The 23,637-nt window shown below is 45.8% G+C and overlaps 2 protein-coding genes and 1 pseudogene across 3 annotated transcripts in view; 2 read left to right on the top strand and 1 right to left on the bottom strand.

Moving 5' to 3' along the window:
• The window catches only part of LOC141106628 (uncharacterized), an 85,762-nt gene that overhangs the window by 2,518 nt on the left and 59,607 nt on the right, over window positions 1-23,637 (top strand). Inside the window, exon 5 of the mRNA XM_073597560.1 lies at window positions 1,114-2,213. Coding sequence (XP_073453661.1) covers window positions 1,114-2,213 — 1,100 coding nt within the window. The remainder of the gene's footprint in view (window positions 1-1,113; window positions 2,214-23,637) is intronic.
• Window positions 4,260-4,387, top strand: LOC141106968 (U2 spliceosomal RNA; annotated as a pseudogene).
• Window positions 12,478-15,526, bottom strand: LOC141106608 (uncharacterized). 2 transcript variants are annotated; one of them, XM_073597521.1, is made up of 5 exons: window positions 15,398-15,526; window positions 15,181-15,295; window positions 14,715-14,894; window positions 14,511-14,583; window positions 12,478-13,926 (listed from the first exon to the last, which is right to left on the bottom strand). In XM_073597521.1, exons 2-5 carry the CDS (start codon window positions 15,259-15,261, stop codon window positions 12,806-12,808), a joined length of 1,455 nt encoding a protein of 484 aa, XP_073453622.1. In that variant the 5' UTR covers window positions 15,262-15,295; window positions 15,398-15,526; the 3' UTR covers window positions 12,478-12,805. The 2 variants fall into 2 exon arrangements, with proteins under 2 accessions (XP_073453622.1, XP_073453623.1); XM_073597522.1 differs by having other exon boundaries at window positions 15,181-15,285; window positions 15,398-15,491.

Raw genomic sequence — 23,637 nt, forward strand, 5'->3', positions numbered from 1 at the left:
ATTAAAGCGCCTACAGCTTTAACTTTTTATTTGTTTTTGATGCTTCTGTGATGCTTTTTTGAAGCTCTGTGTATTGACTTCCTATTTGTTTTAAAGGGGCTCCATAGAATCCTGGCTCAGTAGGACCCAAACTCAGCAGATCCCCAGCTCATTAGTACCCTTGTTCAACAGATCCCACACTCAGTAGTACCTTCTGCTCTGCTGATCCCCCACTCAGTAGTATCCCACAGCTTTGCTAATCCCCCTCTCAGTAGTAGCCCCCAGCTCTACTGATCGCCCAAACAGTAGTAACCCTCACCTCTGCTGATCCCCCCACTCAGTAGTAACCCCCAGCTCTGCTGATCCTCTGGTTTGCTAACCCTCTTCTCTCTCCTGTCCCCGCTCACCTCCCACTATATTGCTATTACACTGCTCACCAGATGTGACATCTGCTAGTTTCTCCTGTTCCACTCCCCCAGCTCTGCTGATCCTCTGCCACTTAGTCCTCTCTCTCTCTGGTCCCGTCTCACCTTCCACTATAGCATTCCCATGTTCCACACCACCTGTGCCATCTGTTAGTTGCTCCACTCCACTCTGGACCCCGCACACCTTCCTGCTGCTCCACACTTCACTCCAGATGTGACGTCTGCACCAGACACTCCCAGAATATATACACATAAAACAGAAGTGACTGCTGATGACATCTTTTCAGTTTGCTTGTTGGTGTCCCAGTGCATCCTGGGATATCTCATACCTGCAATACCTCCAAAACGAAGCAAAGCTAAAGCTGATTAAAAGCCTCTCAAATGCTGCAGATGCTGTTAGCGAGCGTTGTCTTAGACTTCTATGGAGGCTTTGAAGACACTTTGAAGCACCAATAAAGCGACATGGGGTATCATTTTTGAAGAAAAGCAAACACAACATGTGAACAGGACTGTAAGGGAACCATTTTATTTAGTGACAGGAGCTTTGACTGGCATCCAGGGTGCTTTAAAAAAGTGTGTCCAATGCCACATTTTGAAGCAAGTGTAAACCAGGCCTAAGTTTCATTTATGACCACAAGTCAGAGAGTTTCTACCAAATGTGGGGTAATCCTTAAAATACTTGTCACTGAAACATATTTATATTTAACAGATATATCTGGAGGAGCTGAGACGCTACAGACGCATGGAGCTGTAAAGGAAGAAAGAGACTCTTTAGAAGACAGAGGTGTTAATACCGAGGTATGCTGTATGAAGGACAACATAAAGGTGGAAGAGCTCCACGGAGGAGACTTTCAGAACGATGCATTTCGACTGTCTCCTCATAATGGGATGGAGAGATTTGCATCGCTGACTCACGTTAAAGAGGAGTTGGGCGATGCCACTCTTGAAATAGACCACTTATCTTTTAATATGAAAGAAGAACCATCTTCAGAAGATAAAGATCCTCTGGAACTAACATGGACTAACTCCCAGGCTCAACACAGGCGAATTCAGGAAGGAACTCAAAATTGCATCATCATGTTCAGAGATGGAAATCAAAAAAGTACTCAAACAAGCTGTCCATCATGGCCACCAACACAAGGCCTGGAAACAAAGACCTACAACTGTGACCAGTGCCGTAGCGTCTTCACCAGCAGCTCGGAGTTCCTCAGACACCAGCTGATGTACAAAGGGCCCCATTCTCTGCCCTGTTTGCAGTGCGGGAAGTTTTTCGGCAGGGAGGAGCAGCTGGTGAAGCACCAGCTGATCCACACGAGTCCGAAACTCTACACCTGTCCCGAATGCGACAAGTCCTTCCGGCTTAAGTCGCTGCTCATAGAGCACCTACGGACTCACACCGGGGAGAAGCCTTTTGCGTGCAAGGACTGCGGGAAGTGTTTTGCGCAAAGGTCAACGCTCATGAAACACTTGCGCGCCCACTCGGGGGAGAAGCCATATTCCTGTGCGGAGTGCGGAAAATCATTTAATCAGAAGTCGATGCTGGTCAACCACCAGCGAACTCACACGGGGGAAAGACCTTACTCTTGCTCGGAGTGCGGGAGGCGTTTTTCCCATAGCACGAACCTCGTGACTCACCAGAGAATCCATTCGGGAGAGAAGCCTTATTCTTGTATAGAGTGCGGGAAATGTTTTACCAAGAAGTCAGCCTTGACCAGCCACCAGCGAACGCATACCGGGGAGCGGCCCTATGCTTGTTCGGAGTGCGGGAAAAACTTTACACGCAGTTCTTACCTCCTTCTACACCAAAGAGTCCACTCAGCTGCCCAAAATCCATCTCACCTTCATAAATATAACAGGAATCTGATACAAACCCTGCATGCAACGTAAGCATGCCGTTGTCTAAAGCCAAGGAATACAAACTAACCAGGGAGCAGAGAGCCCTCACCGAAATGTGAAAAGGCTTTCCAAATGTGGCTTTTCATCCAAAAAATTGGGAAGATTGATGAACTATTTAAAAACATAAGGAAAATAAATGCATTGTCTCATATCCCTCTATTATGACTTTATTACCTCTCTATTACATACATCTATTACATACAGCTTCTTTTGCTCTTTTTAATGCAGTGCCTTACACCTCTGTAACAAATGCAGTGTCCCTTACCTCTTCTTTACTACTCACAGTGCCTCTCCATTACCTGCAGTGCCTTGAATATCTTTACTACACATAGTTCCTCACACCTCCCTATCATATCCAATGTATCTCAGACCTTTACTTCGCACAGCACATCACATCATACATTGTTTCACATCTGACTGGTAGGGTGTAGATCCTCGGGCCTGCCCTGAAAGTCTTGGGAGGGGGTGGACATGGCCTTCTGGCTTGGTTCACCCTCTCTCATGGGGTCTCCCTTCGGGGAAGCCCCACCTTGTACTTGGGGTGGTCTGTTTCGGCAGACCTCCCAGAGAACGTGGTCCATCTGGCTTCGGCCAGATGGACCATCTGAAAGTACCCCAGTCCCCGTATGGAGCCTAACGCCCCGGGGGATCAGGGCAAGGTCCTTCTATTTTGGAGGACCATATGTACACCCTATGTGCACTTTTTGTCTTCACTTTTTGTGTGCACTTTTTTTTTGCACTGGGCGGAGTTTTTGGAGTGTGTTCACACACCACGGGTTTTTAAAAAAAAATAAAAAATCACATACAGTGCCACATGCCTTTCTAAAGCCTCATACACACGATCAGATTTTCCGAGGGGAAATGTGTGATGACAGGCTGTTGGCAGAAAATCCGACCGTGTGTACGCTCCATCGGACAATTATTGGCCAACTTTCCGGACAAATGTTGGATGGAAGGTTAATACATTTTCCGTGGATAAATGTGTGTTGTCGGATTTTCCGAGCGTGTGTACACAAGTCCGTCGGACAAAAGTCCAAAGTACAAACACGCATGCTCGGAAGCAGGGACGAGCCAGAAGCGGTCGGTCTTGTAAACTAGCGTTCGGAATGGAGAATTAACATTCGTGACGTGGCAAATAATGAAATCTCGAAATTCAGCGCACAATTCTCTTCTTCTTTAATGGGATAATAATGAAGCTGCTTTACTGGTGATACTGATGGAGTTATTGCAAACGAATTATCAAAGGCTTTTTTTTTCTAGTGATATCAAGAATAATATTATTCTGTTTTTTTTTTTTTTTATTATTTGGGAAAGTTACCACAACACTATTATCCTGTAGTTTTTAAGATCAAAGATACAACTATGTTGGTGTCCCTTGTTAATTTTACATTGTATTTTTTAAAATGTAACTGCCGACTCCCAAACTGTCATTTGACGTAAAACACATAGCCAAGTATTATTCTACACAATTTTTTTACTGTGCATTAAAAAAAGAAAACAAATAAAATTAAACATGATATCTGCCAAAAGAACGTAACCAAAAAGTGCATTCTATGCATCCAAAAATATAGAAAATATACCAAATAAAATCATTATTCAACCAAAAAAAATGTCAAAGCAATAACACCAAGGCCAATAATAAATAACACGCTATCTCCTCCTCTGATTGACGAACAGCCATTCAGAAACAAACTGAAAAGTGTGAATCAACACTCACCAAACTTCTACTAATACGAAACTAGCAGAGGGAGCCCAAAGGGTGGCCCTAAAGAGCTGAAAAACAACGTAGTACGTCACTACGTTCGTACTTGTTGGCCAACATTTGTGTGGCCGTGTGTATGCAAGACAAGTTTGGGCCAACGCCCTTCAGACAAAATTCCATGGGTTTGTTGGCCAACAATCCGATCGTGTGTATGAGGCTTAAGACATGAAGTGCATCATGCCTCTGTATGGTCTTATATCGCTTCCCGGCCTCTTGACTAAGATCAAGTGTAGTATCTGTTCTTATCAGTTACCAGTGGAGGCGCTGTGCTACTGTCCTGACCTATGGCGGTAGGTTGGGGTGGCGGTAGCTATGCAAATCCACTGGTGTGCTGGTAACCTGGAAGGTTAGTATGGGTAGGAACCGAAACAAGACTGCTCAACGAACGGAGGGCCGGGATTAGGTTTTTCCCCCCAAAAAAATGGAAGGGTTACCCCCTGGTAGGGATGGAGCTGCACTGGTCTGGCCGAAGGCCGGGCTTCTAAAGAAGCCCGTGGTGTATGTGCCCCTGGAGTGGCAGACCAGGGGTGCCGTAATTCTCAGTGTGTTAGTGTCCCACTTCGAGTTTTATTGGCACCAAGGTCACTGCACCATACACACTTTTTTCACACCTGCCTCTAGGGCCGAGCCTGTTGGCTTGGACCAGAGGAATTCTTTATTCCTGGCCCGGAGAGCCGGGCATTGTATTTCACAATGGCACCTTATGCACGTTCTTCGCTATCCCTTCCCTCCAACTTTATGTTTGTTTGTCGTGTCTGTCACTTTTGTCTTTTTTTTTTGGTTGATTAGTGTTGTACACGTTTCACGTTCGATAAGTAGGTTGTAGGTCCTCGGGCCTGCCCTGAAAGTCTTGGGAGGGGGTGGACATGGCCTTCTGGCTTAGTCCGCCCTCTTTCATGGGGTCTCACTTCGGGGGAGCCCCACCTAGTACTTGGGGTTGTCTGTTTCGACAGACCTCCCAGAGAACGGGGTCCATCTGGCTTCGGTCAGATAGACCATGTGTAAGTACCTCAGTCCCCGTCTGGAGCCTAACGCCCCGGGGGATCAGGGTTAAGAAGATCCTTCTCCTTTGGAGGATCATATGTACCCCCCATTGCACATTTTGTGTCTCATATTTATGTGTGCACTTTTTTTGGCACAGGGTGGAGTTTTTGGAGTGTATTCACAAACCACGGGCTTAAAAAAAAAAAAAATCACAGCATACAGTGCCACATGCCTCTCTAAGACATGAAGTGCATCATACCTCTGTATTGTTTATAGTGCCTTATACCTATCTATTGTGCCCAGTCTCTTATGACTCAGACATAGTTCCTCATGCCCTTCTACTGCACACAGGAGTACACTCAGAATCTGTTGCAGCTGTACCTGGTAGCCAACCAGCTTCTAACGTCAGCTTGTTCAATTAAGCTTTGACAATAAAGCCTGGAAGCTGATTGGTTACTATTCAGAGCTACACCAGATTTTGCACACTCAGGTTTTAGTAAATCAACCCCACGGTGCCTTGTGCTTTAGGCTGCTTTCACGCCGGTCGTTAGCGGTAAACCACTTGAGGACCGGAAAGGATTTGCCCCCTTAATGACCAGGCCATTTTTTGCGTCGTTTTAACTAACAATTGCGCGGTCGTGCGACGCTGTACCCAAACAAAATTGACGTCCTTTTTATTCCCCCCACCAATAGAGCTTTCTTTTGGTGGTATTTGATCGCCTCTGTGTTTTTTATTTTTTGCGCTATGAACTAAAAAAAGAGCGACAATTTTGAGAAAAATATATATTTTTTAACTTTTTTGCTATAATACACATAAAAAAAAAAATAAAAAAATAAGAAAAACAAATTTCCTCATCGGTTTAGGCCAATATGTATTCTACATATTTTTGGTAAAAATAAAAATTGCAATAAGCCTATATTGATTGGTTTGCGCAAAAATATATAGTGACTACAAATAGGGGATAGATTTATGGTATTTTTATTATTTATTTATTTATTACTAGTAATGGCGATCTGCGATTTTGAGCGGTAATGCGACATTGCGGCGGACAGATCGGACACTTTTTTGGGACCACTGACATTTATACAGCGATCAGTGCTAAAAATAGCCACTGATTAATGTATAAATGTCACTGGCTGGGAAGGTGTTAACACGGGGGGGGGGTCAAAGGGTTAAGTGTTCCCTAGGGAGGTGTTTCTAACTGTGGGGGGAGGGGGCTGACTGGAGGAGGAGAGAGATCGCTGTTCCTGATCACTGGGAACAGCAGATCTCTGTCTACTCCCCTGTCAGAACGGGGATCTGTTTGTTTACATACACAGATCCCCGTTCTGGCTCTTTGGAGCGATCGCGGGTAGCTGGCCACCCGCACGGGCTCTGGCGCCTCCAGCGCCCCTATCATTCTTAAAGCGGCCGATGTAAACCTATGGCGATTCGCACAGGGCAGCCAATCTACCGCAGTATAAAGACAGCGGCTGGTCGGCAAGAGGTTAAGCGACGCTTTTAACCCAAAGGAAGGGGTTAAAAACGCCCATGTTGCATCGCTTCCGAAGCGCTTTTCAGGTGCTTCAGAGGAGAGAGGCGGACGTGCCTGGTCACATGAGACTACAGCGGGGCCGGCTTGTACACAGAGGATTGTACAGGACACGGGCGGAGGCGGGACTGGCAGGGAGGAAGGTGCATTCCGCTAGCAGACCAACTAATCGATAATGAAAATCGTTGACAACGATTTTCATTATCGATCATTATTGATTAATCGTTTCAGCCCTGCTCTATATTACACATATAACCTTTCCATTACATTAATTGCCTAATATCTGTTCTGTATTGCCTTCAGACCTCTATTATGTAGAAAGTCTGATGCCGCGTACACACGGGCGGACTTTTCGACGGACTTTCCGAACAAACAGACTTGCCTACACATGATCAACCAAAGTCCGACGGATTCGTAAATGATAAGGTACACCGGACTAAAACAAGGAAGTTCATAGCCAGTAGCCAATAGCTGCCCTAGTGTCGGTTTTTGTCCGTCGGACTAGCATACAGACGAGCGGACTTTTCGACCGGACTTGAGTCCGTCGGAAAGATTTGAAACATGTTTCATTTTTAGGTCCCTCAAACTTTTGGGGAAAAAAAGTCAGCTGGAGCCCACACACGATCAAATTATCTGATGGACTCTGGTCTGCCAGACCAAGTCTGCCGTAAAGTCCGCTCGTGTGTACGCGGCATTATACAAGGGGGTGCTAATAAGTACTGAGCTAGGAAGCTGCTAATTACAGGGTATACTGGCCAATTTGTTTATATTCAATGGTGCAAAAATCAACTACCTATGATTTTAACTTATCTTTCTTTTTCAGGTCCAAAGTGAACATGGCAGCACCTCCAGAAGAATTCAATGTGGAAGAGTATAAGACTATAATCAAGTTCCTGTTTCTCCAAGGGAAAGGTGGGAAGCAGATCAATGATGAAATGTCACAAACTTTGGTTGACAGTGGTCCTTCATATGCAACAGTTAAACGTTGGGTTGTCAGTTTTAAAACTGGCCATTTCGGTGTTGAAAGTGAGGACCCCAGTAGAAAGCCTGTTTCTGTCTCCGTGCCTTCAAATGTGAAAGCCATCCATGACATGATCATGGAGGACCATCGAATATCAGCCAAAAGTATTGGTACATATCTGGGAATATCGCGTGAGAGAGTTGGTGTCATTATCCACCACGACTTGGAAATGAGAAAGCTTGCAGCAAAGTGGATCCCAAAACTTTTGACTTTTGCAGGCACAGAGACAGAAACAGGCCTTCCACTGGGTTTCTCACTTTCAACACCGAAATGACCAGTTTTAAAATTGACAGCCCAACACCTTTCCCTTGGAGAAACAAGAACTTGATTATGGTCCTATGCTCTTCCACATTTAATTTTTCTGGAGGTGCTGCCATGTTCACTTTGTGTCATGCCATGTCCGGGATCCTGGGACCTGGGGTTCTTTGGATGGTTTCCTATTGCCTGAGCCACCAGGGAACTTCCTTTAAGGTAGAATCCTTTTTATGTTCTGCTCCTTGAGTTTGGATGCTGGCTCCACCCTGTGACCAGCTGTAGGCATTAACCTGATCTAGTGACCCTATAAATCTTCACTTCCCCTTCCTATCTTCATCCTAGTATAGGTCCTGTTTCCTGGTGTTTAACGTATTGTATTGCTGCTGCTTGTTCCCGACTAAGCTTCTTGGACTATTCCTTTGGACTTCGCTGATCCCTGTTGCCGACTCTGCCTTTTCCCTTCCTTGCCTCTTGGTCTACTCCTTTGGAATACTCTGATCTGGGTTCGCTGACTTCACCCTCTACCAACCGTGACTCTGAGTTGTTTGTTTGGTATTCCTTGATTTAGTCTGTTTGCACTTCCCATTGTGGTCCCATATTTCTGGCTGCAGGACCTCAATCGCCCTTCCACCTGATACTGGGATAACAAGACTACCGGTCAGGACACTGGAGGGACGGTTAGAGTCTCCTGGCAGACCTGACACTTTGGACATGAAAAAGAAAGATAAGTTAAAATCATATTATGTAATAGTGATCTCCCGTGCTCCAAATAATAAAGAAAAGTTACAACCAATGCTGCTACTTACAACCATAAATATCAAAACCAGTGAAAATTAAATATATATAGGAAAGTGAATATATAGCAAAATTCACAGTAGCGCAACAAAAACACCTAAATTATACAGTGTTCAATAGAAAAATGTAATGATCGAATATATATATATATATATATATATATATATATATATATATATATATATATATATATATATATATATATATAAAATATTCCATGTGCAAAGAAAATATAAAAAGGTAATAAACTTGAAATGCCATAAAAAGAAACAAGAGTCCAATAGCAGTTCTATTTATTCTATTTATAACAAAAAACATGTGATGATATTCCCAGTGATGTCCTAATAAAGAAAAAAACACGGTAAAGTATCCACCACCGTAGTGTCGCATCAGGCCCACTCCCATCAGGTGGAAACTCACCAAATATATTTGCCTACCGCTCTCAGGGTTAGGCTAGTAAGCCATAGGGATCAGTTGTTCAGCGATTCCTTAATAAGCCAATCCACTTCACCACATTTCCTTGTAAAAAAAGGGTGCATATCCAAGAGTACATGAAAAAGAAAGGCTCCAATAGTGTAATATTGTAAAGCTCAACCTTTAATCTAAAAACAAAACAATGCGGGGTGTACTCACTTTTGTGAGATATTGTATACGATCAGGGGCGGACTGACCATTGAGCAACTCGGGCACTGCCCGAGGGCCCTGGGCCACTAGGGGGGCCCCATCAGGGTTGCCAGCCTCAGTAAAACCAGGGACAGTATGTATAAATCTGTGTTTTTTTTACATCTGTCTGTGTATACTGTGTGATTGTATACTGTGTGTATACTGTGTGGCCCCATAATCTCTGATTGCCTGGGGGCCCCATAATCTCCTATTGCCTGGGGGCCCCATGAGTTATCAGTCCGCCCCTGTATACGATCATTACATTTTTCTATTGAACACTGAATTAATTAGGTGTTATTGTTGCACTACTGTGAATTTTCCTATATATACACTTTGGTATACTGTATATATTTCATTTTCACTGGTTTTGATATTTTGGCAATTAAAATCATAGGTAGTTGATTTTTGCACCATTGAATATAGACAAAGTGGCCCGTACATCCTGCAATTTACAGCTTCCTAGTTCCTTTTTTACTGGGTATTCATCAGGCATCATGCCACTATTACACACAGTGCCTCATACCTCTATTACAAGCAGTGCCTCATACTGCTTTATTATACATCATTCCTCTGTTACACACGGTGTCTCATGTCACTTTATTATACATAGTGCCTCATACCTCCTATTATATGTAGTATCTCATACCGCTCCTTTATACACTATTCCTGATTCCACTATTACACTCAGTGTTTCATAACATTCTGTTATACACAGTTCCTCCAGTGCCACCAAGGAGGATGGAGACACAGGAACCCAATACTCCATGAATGTCAGAGACGGAGGCTGCAGTACTAGAACAGAGGGTAGGTAGGAGATCAGGGCTGCCAGAGAGGTGAGGTATAGGATCTTTTTTTTTTTTTTTTTTTTAGAGAAGGTCTGGGTCACAGGTATGGTAGAATTGCTTACTATAATATTCGTTGAGAAACCGCTTTAGCAGGCCTTATGCAGGTGCCTTAGATGGCTGCTATTGCAACATCATCACCGCTGACATCTCACACAGATGGAGACAGCTACAATCTTCTTCACAGCACAAGGCAACACTCTGGTAGGAGGCACATAGAACCCCCACAGAAGTAACCGCCTCCTGTTCTTCAACTGATGCATGCAGGATGCAGCTTCCTTATAATCTCTGATGCAGGTACAATTAACAGACATCCCCATTAAAAAACATACAAAACACATCTCTCTATGCTATATAGAGTGTTGGGATGTGGACAGCTCTAGAGCCAGGCCTTTTTTTCAGCGGGAACGTGGGGGAACGTAGTTCCGGCACCTCCAGCCCTGAATGTATGTACTGGCAAGGGGTGCTGGAGGGTCTATTGTTGCTGGCTACTGGGGTATCTATTGTCGCTGGTGGGCATCTGTTTTTGTGTGGAGGTCTATTGTCGCAGGGTAAGTCTATTGTTGCTGGCTGCTAAAGGGTCTATTGTTACTGGGGTGGTATTTTGTTGTGGGGGGTCCATTGTTGCTGGGGGAAAGTCTTTTTTGTTGCGTGGGTGATCTGTTGTTTCTGGGGTGGGGTCTATTGTTTCTGGGGTAGGGTCTATTGTTGCTGGGGTGGGGTCTATTGTTTCTGGGGTGGAGTCTATTGTTTCTGGGGTGGGGTTTATTGTTTCTGGGGTAGGGTCTATTGTTTCTGGGGTGGGGTCTATTGTTTCTGGGGTGGGGTCTATTGTTTCTGGGGTGGAGTCTATTGTTTCTGGGTGGAGTCTATTGTTTCTGGGGTGGGGTCTATTGTTTCTGGGGTGGGGTCTATTGTTGCTTGGATGGAGTCTATTGTTGCTCATGGCAAGGGATCTGTTTTACTATCTTTCTTGTTTTCATTAATAAATTTCATAGAAATTACTGAGTAGCACAAAATACTTGGTTCTGTGTTCTCTGAAAGATGCTGTACTGGGAGGTGGGTAGGGGGTGGAACCAAGGGATGGTGCTCAGAAACGGGTAGGGGGCGGAGACGAAGGGTGACTCGCAAGGGTGGAGTTCCTGCACCTATTCCCTGAGAAAAAAAGCCCTGTCTAGAGCTAAGGAGAATTCATCACTTACCATGTGATACACCTCCCAACTAGCCACTCCTTTTTATGTTGGTCTACCATATTGTACAGACTTTCTTTTGTTCTTCAAGGCTCTGATGAAGAGGGAACCCCTCAAAACGTGTCAGCCCACCTTTGGGCATTTGCCCTTGCATGGGCATGTCTAACTTCTAATTTTTAATGTGTATATTTTGTAACCCAGTTTTTATGAATACGTAGAAACTTTTTTATATGCATTTATCTATTTTGTATATGAATAAACTATCATCTTAATCCAAGCGTTAGATCATGTGCCTTCTCTGCCACCTCTTTTTCCACTTAGCCTTCTTCGGACCACCCCTGGTCAGTTTAGGCAGCGGGACACGCATGATCATCTTCTATTTTCCTTCTTTTGAAAGTACTACTACTCTATACCAACAACGTCTTCACGAGCGCAGGAGAAATTCTTTCTTTGTCTATATTTTTGCAACATCATGAGAGCCTACAGTATATGTTCACAGGTAAGGCTACCAGACAGCAGTGGGACTATCCTTTTATTATATTCAAAAGGAAACCATAAATCTTACAGCAACGTCAGGTGGTACTCCAAGAATCCTCCTCACCTCTCCGGTCAGGCTTGTGTTTTATTAATAGATACAAGAGTGATGTCATGTGACCTCCCAGAATCCTCCTCACCTCTCCGGTCAGGTCAGTGTTTTAATAATAGAGATAAGAGTGATGTCATGTGACCTCCCAGAATCCTCCTCACCTCTCCGGTCAGGTCTGTGTTTTATTAATACAGATAAGAGTGATGTCATGTGACCCTCCCAAAAAAGTGTAATAAAAACACCACATATCTGTAAAATATCTCCTTTACTTTCATTATATTTTATCATCTGGGTTTTGGATAGAGCAAAGAAGTTGTTACTCTCTTTGTTGGGTGTTTAATGTCTATTCCCCATCATGGGGGATGGGATTTCCCTCACTTCCTGTACCCAAAGACACAGCAGGAAGTCAGCAGAAATCTCCACAAAGTGAGAGGAAACCTCAATTGAACAAGAACATTTCTCTTCTACTTCTACTGTGTTCCAGTGACACTCTGGAAATGGTTTGTGTGTACAATGGGGAGCGCCTTAAGAGAAAAGTCAGAAACAATTTGGTTCCAAACTTTATTTGTAATTTGGTATCAGAAATACAGCCAACAGGTTTTGGAGATTTGGTCTCCCTCTTTTTCAGGGCTCAATATCAGATGTTCCCAATTAACCACTTATAAAACCATTTCAGAGTTTGTGGGTTATGACAATGTGTCAAAGAAAAACACCCACCTAAGGGTTTTAACTGGAAAAATGTGGAGTTCCCCCTAGCAAGGGTCACTAGGACAAATAGTGTGAATCTCCTCTCAGGGGACACATCTATAAAAACCTGTTGGAGGTTCTTACCCTTCTCTCTCCCAACCAAAACAAAAATGGGGATGGATTTGAGCTTAAGGCCGTTCGACATTATGAATTTGTTGATGTCTGACCAACACCGATTTATGGGAAAAGGACTTCCCGCACTCCAGACACAAATATGGCTTCTCTCCAGAATGGGATCTTTGGTGAACCACTAGGTGTGAGCTATGGGTATAACTTTTTCCACACAACAAGCAATGATAAGGTCGTTCCCCGGTATGAGTCCTCTGGTGGGCAACCAGCGCTGTCTTGTGCCGGAAGGACCTGTTACACTCCAAACACGAATATGGCTTTTCCCCAGAATGGATCCTCTGATGAATGACCAGGAGCGAATTGCGGGAAAAGCACCTCCCGCACTCCAAGCATGCGTATGGCCTCTCCCCTGAATGGGTCAGCATGTGATTTTCCAGCACTTGCCGTCGAGCAAAGGATTTCCCGCAGACCGTGCAAGGAAACGGCCTGTCTCCCGCGTGAATTTTCTGGTGCACGGCGAGCTGTGACTTCATCCAGAACGACTTCTCGCACTGCTGGCAGGTGTAAGGTTTTGGCCCCATGTGGATCTGCTGGTGTCTCACCAGCTGCTCCCTTCCGTCAAAACATTTTCCACACTCGGAACATAAGAGAGAAGGAGACCCCTGGCCTGCCGGCTGGAGTTGTAGAGCACCAGAGCTGCTGGCGAAGGTTTGCTTGCATCTGCCAGAACTCTGTGATGGTGGCCAATATGGGGCTCCTGGTTGAGCTATCTCGCTAAATTCATCTTCAAAGACTATTGGATTCCCAGTTACTCCCTTATCTTTATCCCAAAGGGACATAGAGTCCACCTGTGCATGATGCTCCAAAGAATCCCATTTACCTTCTCCACCATCTGCCCTAAAATTATAAACGCCTAACTCTTCTTTCATTTGAGAAATTGGTGGACTTCTCTCAAATTCAGAGATGTTTAAGTTTTGAGGGGAGTCCTCTGTCGTTTTGGCCAACGGTAGAGTTCTAGGGGTCCAACAGTATCCATCCAAGAATTTTTCTTCCTTAACGTTTACCGTCGCATAGTCCACCGCTATATCACCTCCCTCTAAGAGATTTTGTTCCTTAGAATGATACGATTCCTCCTTTACGGCACTGGAGGTCTGTGGCATCTCGGCCCTTCCAGATAAATCTGTTGAATATGAAGACGATTGGGTTACTGGACCAATCACACACAAGCAGAAGAGCTCTTTCTCTAACCAGTTCATAATTAAAGTGACAGAATCTGCATGGTTTGACCATGGAAGATTCTAGATTTTTGGCTGCACCTCCCTTTTGGCCTGACCTAGTTCCTTCCTGAAGTTCATGGAGGGTTCCTGCTAGGTAACAGGAGTGGGCGGCCAGCATTTGTCCACTTACAGACCTTTTCTCTTCACAACCCCCAAGGGGGAGGTTATAAAGCTATGGTTGGGGTGTTGCTTGCATTCACACAAGGGGATTCTGTAGACCGGCTAGAAAGTGGCAAGCTACAGGGCACTTTAATACCCCCCCCCCCCGAAGTCAACCCACCCTATGGATGGGCAACCTGGTGGACTGGATACTACATCAAGCAGATCACTCACCGTTTCCCCCCTTTACTGGCCTCATTATGGGACCCAGTGGCAGCAAGCAGAAGTGGACACCAGTAAAGGGGTCCCTGGGATGTGTTTTACTTCATATAATGGTTTTAAAAATTAAATCCAATATAGAGATAATAAAGAATAAATGACGCCATACCGGGTGATCTGAGGATCTTCTGATTCTCCATGGTGACCTTCTTCCTGACAGATCTGCACTCTTCTGACAGCGCCTGCATGGAGAAATAGACAGTGACATCCTGACACCTTATAGGAACCTGACACACACAATGATACAGTCACCATCCAGACACATCCCTTGTCTGTTACTGGATAATGTCCCAGAATTCCCGGCACCGCTCACCTCTCCTGTCAGCAGCTCAGCGATCTTCTGGGTGACTTCCAGGATCTTTTTATCGTTGTCCCTCTCAGGTGTCAGGGAGGGAGGTGGAGGATCCATGGTGGTACATCTACTCCATTCTCCAGACGGATACATCCCTTGTAGGAGACCCTCAATAGACACCATCTTCACCACCGCACATTTCTACATAGGAGGAAATACAGAAGAAAGATGAAAGTGATATCATGTGACCTCCCAGAATCCTCCTCACCTCTCTGGTCAGGTCTGTGTTTTATTAATAGAGATAAGAGTGATGTCATGTGACCTCCCAGAATCCTCCTCACCTCTCCGGTCAGGTCTGTGTTTTATTAATGGAGATAAGAGTGATGTCATGTGACCTCCCAGAATCCTCCTCACCTCTCCGGTCAGGTCTGTGTTTTATTAATAGAGATAAGAGTGATGTCATGTGACCTCCCAGAATCCTCCTCACCTCTCCGGTCAGCAGGTGGATGATCTCCAGGGTGAGCTGTAATATCCTCCCGGTCGTGGGACTCCGCTCCTCCATGCTCATGGGATCGGTGTCACTCTTGTCCCTCTAAGCAATACTGAAAATAAGGAAATTCTCTGTGACACTCTTGATATATTACATTACACAGCAATGAGGTGAATGGAAGTAACCGAAGGACCAAAAGAAAGTGACAACTTACACCTAGATGTACCAAACCCTTGCAACTCTTAGCCACACCCACTTCCTGATTTATATCTCAGCAGTATCAGCTTGATAACAGGACTTCCTTGTTTTGCGTCCCACCTGCTTCACCAACTTCCTGTTGTACGCGTTCCACCGGCTGCTCAGTTCTACCAATAACTTCGATTGGGCATTGTCACTGTTGCCATCTTGTGGTAGACTTTAAGAACTGCACGCTTTATCTGTATTGAGTTACTAGCGAGGACTTCTGCGCCCTCAAGTGTGCAAGTGTTGGAACTGCAGGCGACATACCACGCAACAATAGAGCACTAATGTCTCGTACACACGATCGGACATTCCGACAACAAGAGCCATGGATTTTTTTCCGACGGATGTTGGCTCAAACTTGTCTTGCATACACACGGTCACACAAAACGTGTCGGAAATTCCGAACGTCAAGAACAAGGTGACGTACAACACGTACGACGAGCCGAGAAAAATAAAGTTCAATAGCCAGTACGGCTCTTCTGCTTGATTCCCAGCATGCGTGGAACTTTGTGCGTCGGAATTGTGTTCACACGATCGGAATTTACGACAACGGATTTTGTTGTCGGAAAATTTGAGATCCAGATCTCAAATTTTGTGTGATGGAAATTCCGATGGGAAATGTCAGATGGAGACTACACACGGTCGGCATTTCCGACAACAAGCTCCCATCGAACATTTTCCGTTGGAAAACCTGACCGTACCAAAAAAGCAATCACCAGGCGTTATGTCCCCCCCGGAGCTGTATTTCTCTGCTGGTGTTCCTAATATTTCTGTAATTCATGTTGCAGCCCATTAAACCAAATCTAAGAGGTTGCTGGAACTCTGTTAGACCCTAGGGCAGCCTTTCTCAACTTCTTTACAGTATAACCAAACCAAACTTTAAAGTATAACCAAAGGTCATTTTAAAACCACATATCAGACCACTATATGTCTGATCGGCTTCATTGGAGGCCAGAGGAGAGATCTGGGGTCTAATAGATCCCAAATCTCTCCATAAAGAGGACCTGTTATGGCCCATGCTGTCACAAGGGTAGTTGTTCATCCCTTGTGATGCCAATAAAGTTGATAAAAAAAAATATATATAAGGAGACAGTGTAAAAAATGTTTCTTTAAACAAAATAAAATAATCAAAAAAAAAAAAAAAAACGTTAAAGTGCACCCGTCCGCCCGTGCTCACGCACAACTGCAATCGCACACGCCAGTCACGCACGCATATATAAACGCCGATCGCCCTGCGCATGAGAGGTATAGCTGCAAACATCAGAGCGAGAGCAATAATTCTATCACCAGACCTCCTGTGTAACTCTAATGCCCCGTACACGCGGTCGGATTTTCAGACGGAGAAAGTGCGATCGGATTGTGTTGTCGGAAATTCCGACCGTGTGTGGGCTCCATCGGGCTTTTTCCGTCGGAATTTCTGACACACAAAGTTTGAGAGCAGGAGATAACATTTTCCGACAACAAAATCTGATCGTTTAAATCCCGATCGTGTGTAGACAAATCCGACGCACAAAGTGCCACGCATGCTCACAATAAATGAAGAGACGAAAGCTATTGGCCACTGTCTTGTTTACAGTCCCGACGTACGTGTTTTACGTCACCGTGTTCAGAGCGATCGGATTTTCCGACAACTGTGTGTATGCAAGACAAGTTTGAGCCAACATCCGTCGGAAAAAAATCCGATGGATTTTGTTGTCGGAATGTCCAATCAATGTCCGACCGTGTGTACAGGGCATAAACCTGTAAATTCCATTGGAATTTATACATATCTAAATATACTTAACTCTCAGTCCCTGATGAAGGTATCAGAATACTGGAAACGCGTCGGGTATCAGGGTACACCACCCTTTGGAGAGTACATATGATGATCTGTATTTGTGCATTTTTTTGTTCTGTATTTCATTTGATGCATGTAATGTGTAGACGGCTTACGTCTTTTTATTCTATATCATTAAAAGATATTTTTTATCATAGGGTTGGTGGTCTGTTAAAGTCCCATCTAGGGGGTATTTTTCCTTGTTCTAAACCTGTAAAGGCTTTTAAAGTTTTTTTGGACCTTGCTTTGTGCGCTGGTGTGCAGTCATGTTGGAACAGGAAGGGACCGTCTGTAACGGTATCACGTACTGGACCCACGACAAGCTGTAGCTGGTGGCCATGTTGTTTGAGGACCTTAGGGCAGCCATGACAGCTTGGCTAACAGTTTAACATTACAGTAAAAATCTGAACACACTCCCTCCTCCCTTATGTTCAGGAATTCATAGGCTTATCCTTCAAAGGAGCCGTTATCTCAACAGAGAAAGCAGAACCAGGCTAGGTCTGTAAAAAAAAAAATGGTGGGGAGTCCCTATCTAAACTGTGTGTCACGTATATGCCACTACAGTGCACATGCGCGATGGCGTGCTCTTACGTCGCGCCATCACGCAATTCCTGGTGTGTGTGTGTATATATATATATATCTCTGTATAAGTGGGCACCTCAGTCAGTCCAGTGAGTATTATTCAATGAGTGAGTTCTTCGATCTTCTCCACGTACGGAGGTTTTTATCATCGTTTCCAAGATGGCGGCGCCCAGCAGCAGTCTCAGTGCTGGACGTCTACACAAAAAAAGAAAAATCTGCAGTAGGGACACAGACAGAAAGCTGACCGCCTGTGCACTGCCCATGGTATACGCCCCAAGCTTGTAGCAAAGGACAGGGTTCTTCTCTGTAAGAGCGGTTCAGGCTTTGGAATCTCAACTGTAGGAGGTGGGAATGGAAGACAGGAAGCTGACCACCTGTGTGCTGTTTATGGTATATGTCCCGAGCCTGCACCATAGGACAGGGTTCTTCGCTGCAAGAGCAATTCAGGCTTTGGAATCTCTACTGTAGGAGGTGGGGATGGAAGACAGGAAGCTGCCTGTGTGCTGTCTATGGGGTACGTCCCAAGCTTGTACCATAGTACAAGGTTCTTCACTGTAAAAGCAGTTCAGGCTTTGGAATCTCTACAGTAGGAGGTGGGAATGGAAATCAGAAAGCTGACTGCCTGTGTGCTGTCTATGGTATACGTCCCAAGCTTGTAGCATAGGACAGGGTTCTTTGCTGTAAGAGCAGTTCAGGCTTTGGACTCTCAACTGTAGGAGGTGGGAATGGAAGACAGGAAGCTGACCACCTGCGTGCTGTCTATGGTATATGTCCTGAGCCTGCACCATAGGACAGGGTTCTTCGCTGTAAGAGCAATTCAGGCTTTGGAATCTCTATTGTAGGGGGTGGGAATGGAAGACAGGAAGCTGACCACCTGTGTGCTGTTTATGGTATATGTCCCGAGCCTGCACCATAGGACAGGGTTCTTCGCTGCAAGAGAAATTCAGGCTTTGGAATTTCTACTGTGGGAGTTGGGGATGGAAGACAGGAAGCTGCCTGTGTGCTGTCTATGGGGTACGTCCCAAGCTTGCACCATAGTACAAGGTTCTTCACTGTAAAAGCAGTTCAGGCTTTGGAATCTCTACAGTAGGAGGTGGGAATGGAAATCAGAAAGCTGACAGCCTGTGTGCTGTCTATGGTATACATTCCAAGCTTGTAGCATAGGACAGGGTTCTTCGCTGTAAGAGCGGATCAGGCTTTGGAATCTCTATTGTAGGGGGTGGGAATGGAAGACAGGAAGCTGACCACTTGTGTGCTGTCTATGGTATATGTCCTGAGCCTGCACCATAGGACAGGGTTCTTCGCTGCAAGAGCAATTCAGGCTTTGGAATCTCTACTGTAGGAGGTGGGGATGGAAGACAGGAAGCTGCCTGTGTGCTGTCTATGGGGTACGTCCTAAGCTTGTACCATAGGACAGGGTTCTTCACTGTAAAAGCAGTTCAGGCTTTGGAATCTCTACAGTAGGAGGTGGGAATGGAAATCAGAAAGCTGACTGCCTGTGTGCTGTCTATGGTATACATCCTGAGCTTGTAGCATAGGACAGGGTTCTTCTCTGTAAGAGCAGTTCAGGCTTTGGAATCTCTACAGTAGGAGGTGGGAATGGAAATCAGAAAGCTGACTGCCTGTGTGCTGTCTATAGTATACGTCCCAAGCTTGTAGCATAGGACAGGGTTCTTCGCTGTAAGAGCAGTCCAGGCTTTGGAATCTCTACTGTAGGAGGTGGGAATGGAAGACAGAAAGTTAATAGTTTGGATCCTCCTTCAGCGGTGAAGACTCATTCTACCAGATCAGTGTCCACATCATGGGCAGCCAGGGCAAATGTCTCTCTCGAAGCTGGTCCTCCTAACACACGTTTATGAGGCACTACAGAGTGGACCCAGGGGCCCTTACTTTAGAAGACTTTGGAGGAAAGACTGTGGCTTCAGCTCTTACCTTTTCTAAACAAACCTTTTTTTTTAATAGGCATGATCCCACCCGTGTCAGCAAGTTATTCATCACAGGAATGCCGCCATGGAGGTACCAGGAAAACAGAAAATTGTTCCATACTTACCGTAATTTTCCTTTCCGGGGGCCTATCCATGGCAGCAAAGCTGTGATTAGCTCCGCCTTGGACTCCTCCCTCAGGACCAGTGAATATTATAAAAAAGAGAGATCTACCCCCCAGCATTCTCCATGATATAGAATACAGAGGGTGGGAATGTATGCTGCCATGGAGGCACCAGGAACGAAAATTACGGTAAGTCATTGGCTGACAGTTGATCACATGGTAAGGGGCCGAGTCTCATTGACGTGCTGATCACAGAGCGCGCCACACGCACCCCGCAGGCAGCTCATGCACAGGAGGACGTCTATTGACGCCCCTTCCGGCACTTAAGGCCTGTGCTGTAGCCGTCTTTCGGCTATAGCGAGGGCGGGAAGAGGTTAAGGCATTTTGATATTTGCATGGTTCCTCCCAAGAGCCAGCCCACTGCTTGCATCAGGACTGAGGGCTCCTGGGAGGAGTACTGAGGCGGGGGGGGGGGGGGGTTGTGATGTTTTAAGGAAGCCATGTACATCACCCTGCCGACCCCTCCAACGAGCCTCCCCGGCCCCTCCCACCAGCCTCCCCGGCCCCTCCCACCAGCCTCCCCAGCCCCTCCCACCAGCCTCCCCGGCCCCTCCATCCAGCCTCCCCGGCCCCTCCCACCAGCTTCCCCAGCCCCCCCCACCAGCTTCCCCAGCCCCTCCCACCAGCCATTATCTACATGCATTGCCTAGAGAAGTATGGATAAAGGTGTAGCGCTAATAGAAAATTGAAAAAAAGCTTGTAGACATAATGCCGCAAAAACTTGCAGTCCATCATATAACATCCAAAGGAAGGGTAAAAGACAGAAGAACCATCACCAACACCCAACACAACTGACTCTTACCGTCAGTGTATAGGACATACACATTGAGCAATTGCAGACAATTTCACAACTTGTATTAATATTGGTCCACCAATATTGCCTAGAGAAGCACAGAGACCCAGTAATGACATCACCGGGTCTAAAATATGGTAGGTAATGAAAATGGAAAAGGTTTGATTAGAAAATGTAATCAGCATGTGGTGGGGGGGGGGAGGAGGAACCAAGGAATGCAACATATAAGCAGAATAAACATCAGCTTTATTAGACCTTTACTATATATAGCTGCTCATTGCTACACGTCCTTTCCAAGGAATCTGCTGGAACAAAAGAGCTCCACAAGACTGATCCATGTGTACCATGAGATAGCGAACTCTCCTTAGCTTTCACTTTGGCTGCATTCGTTTTCTTTTCTTAGGTTTTCTTTCCTTTTTTTTTCATCTGGTGATCCTGCCAGCAATGCTGTTTTTTTTTCCAACAGAAACAAGCTCCCCTGTAAATGTAGCAGGGGTGCTTACAAGGATCAGCATTTTTTATGTATGTAAAACCTTTATCCCAAAAGGAAAAAAAAACTGCTGTAACTGCAATGTGAGTTGGAGCTTGGCGAGTATATAAATCTGCTACTATATCTAACATTTCCCTCCCCCCAGACTGACAATGCTGCTGCCTGCTGTGCTCCTTCATCCAGAGCAGGGGCGCTCTAATACAGGGGTCGTGTTACTGGCCAGATCACCAGGTGAAAAGAGAGAGGGGGAAAAAACACTAAAAAAAAGAAAATGAATGCAGCTACCACATCTGATGATTGATTCCCTATTCTTCCCACATTTTATGGATGGAAAGTCTAGTTAATGAAGCTTTAGAGTACAAGGCACCCAGTGGATTGTCCTTGATCAAATTCTTCATGTGGTCACCTTGGCTGGCACCCTCTAACCTCTCCATCACCTTGATGGGGTCACCTTGGCTGGTGTCCTCTAAGGTCTCCATTCTCTTGATGGGGGTCACCATGGCTGGTGTCTTCTAAGCTCTCCATCATCTCGATGGGGTCACCTTGGCTGGTGTCCTCTAAGCTCTCTGTTCTCTTGATGGGGTCACCTTGGCTGGTGTCTTCTAAGCTCTCCATCATCTCGATGGGGTCACCTTGGCTGGTGTCCTCTAAGCTCTCTGTTCTCTTGATGGGGTCACCTTGGCTGGTGTCTTCTAAGCTCTACATCCTCTTGATGGGGTCATCTTGGTTGGTGTCCTCTAAGCTCTCCATTCTCTTGATGGGGTCACCTTGGCTGGTGTCCTCTAAGCTCTCCATTCTCTTGATGGGGTCACCTTGGCTGGTGTCATCTAAGCTCTTCATCATCTTGATGGGGGTCACCTTGGTTGGTGTATTCCAAGCTCCAAATCCTCTTGATGGGGTCATCTTTGCTGGTGTCCTCTAAGCTCTCCAACGTCTTGATGGGGTCACCTTGGCTGATGTCCTCTAAGCTCTCCTCCATCCTCTGACATGAGATGACCTTGTATGCCTCTTCATCGGGGAATAGGGTGGTCCAGCTGATTTTTTTTTTTTTAAGATACTCCAGCCCCTGAATAGGCCAGGCAATGAGTATTACAAACCCGACCTACCAATACCTTCTCCGCACTCCCCCCCCCCCCCGCAGATTTGCTCAGAGCCTTTGATATATAAAGCCTTTTTTAAATACCTGTCTAAGGGTCTAAGGTCCAGGGTGGTCTTTGTTGGAGCTTGCACAGGGTTAACAACATCCTACCCTCCCTCAAGTGACAGAATTCAGCCTGGGTACTGCTATTTAGGCCCAAGCATTACATCCTGGGAAGAGGTCACATGCTCTCCCATACCGGTAACCTGAGCATTTAAGTTCACCTTTTCACCAAAGATTAAAAGATGAACACCCTACAGCCTCCCCACCCCCGATCCCCTCTACACTTACCTCCATGTGTGATTAGCGGTCACTGTCCAGGCAGCTGGGGCAGTGGTCTGGGGATTTGAAAGCCACGCTCTTCTTCCCCGTCTTTTCTTAAGCGATTCTGATTGGTCGAAGGGGTCACATGCTAGCACACAACCAATCAGAATGGCCTAAGAAAAGAAGGGGAAGAAGAGCTGCTCCAGACCGCGGCCCCAGCTGCGCAGCCAGTGACAGCTAATCTCCCATGGAGGTGGGTGCAGCAGGTATCGGTATTGGGGGGCGAGGAAGCTGTAGGGCGTTAGTTTACCTTTCAATTTTTGGTGAACTTACACTTTCTCACCGGCCCTTTAAAAGGTTGTTAGCAGTGGAGGCCAATAGGCGGGCTCCGGGTCATGTGATCATCATGCTCATGTGCTTGTGGTGTAAGAGCAAAGTCTGGCACTCTACAGGGTATAGTTCTTCAAATGAGTCCTAATGGGTGGTGAGGATGAAGCTGTACTGGAGCCGGAACACCTTTATGCTGCACCTCTGGGAGACTGAAGAGATCTCTATAATAGCAGATAGGAAGAGGCAGAGGGCGCAGTCTAAGTGTAGCAGGCAATACATTGTAGCAACTCACACAAAATAAGAGAGGCAGAGCCTTCAAAATACGTAGCCACACCCTGATTGAGCATCCCGAAACGTTAATTCTGTCCGCTTGCATGTCACAGACCTCTGGCTTCCCGCTTCTTGGTTGCCCGGATACCACTACTGACCCGGGAGGTGGTGACAGCGAATCCTTGACTATTACCTGCTGGAAGAACTGGCCCTACCGCGACCATTATCCGCGCGCATTACCATTTGACCTGAGTGAGCTGCAAGCGGTTTTGTGCTACCTTGTACCACCTCACTTCTGCACTTAGTTGGCGCCCCCTGCTGTCTTTTTAGCCTTTTTCAGGTCCTTAACACCTGTATGCCTGCTGGAGCTGTATCCAGATTCTGCATTTCTCCAGAAGCCCCAGCTCAGTCCGATGTATTT

This window comes from Aquarana catesbeiana, linkage group LG08 (genome assembly GCF_042186555.1).
Source record: "Aquarana catesbeiana isolate 2022-GZ linkage group LG08, ASM4218655v1, whole genome shotgun sequence".
NCBI lineage: Eukaryota > Metazoa > Chordata > Amphibia > Anura > Ranidae > Aquarana > Aquarana catesbeiana.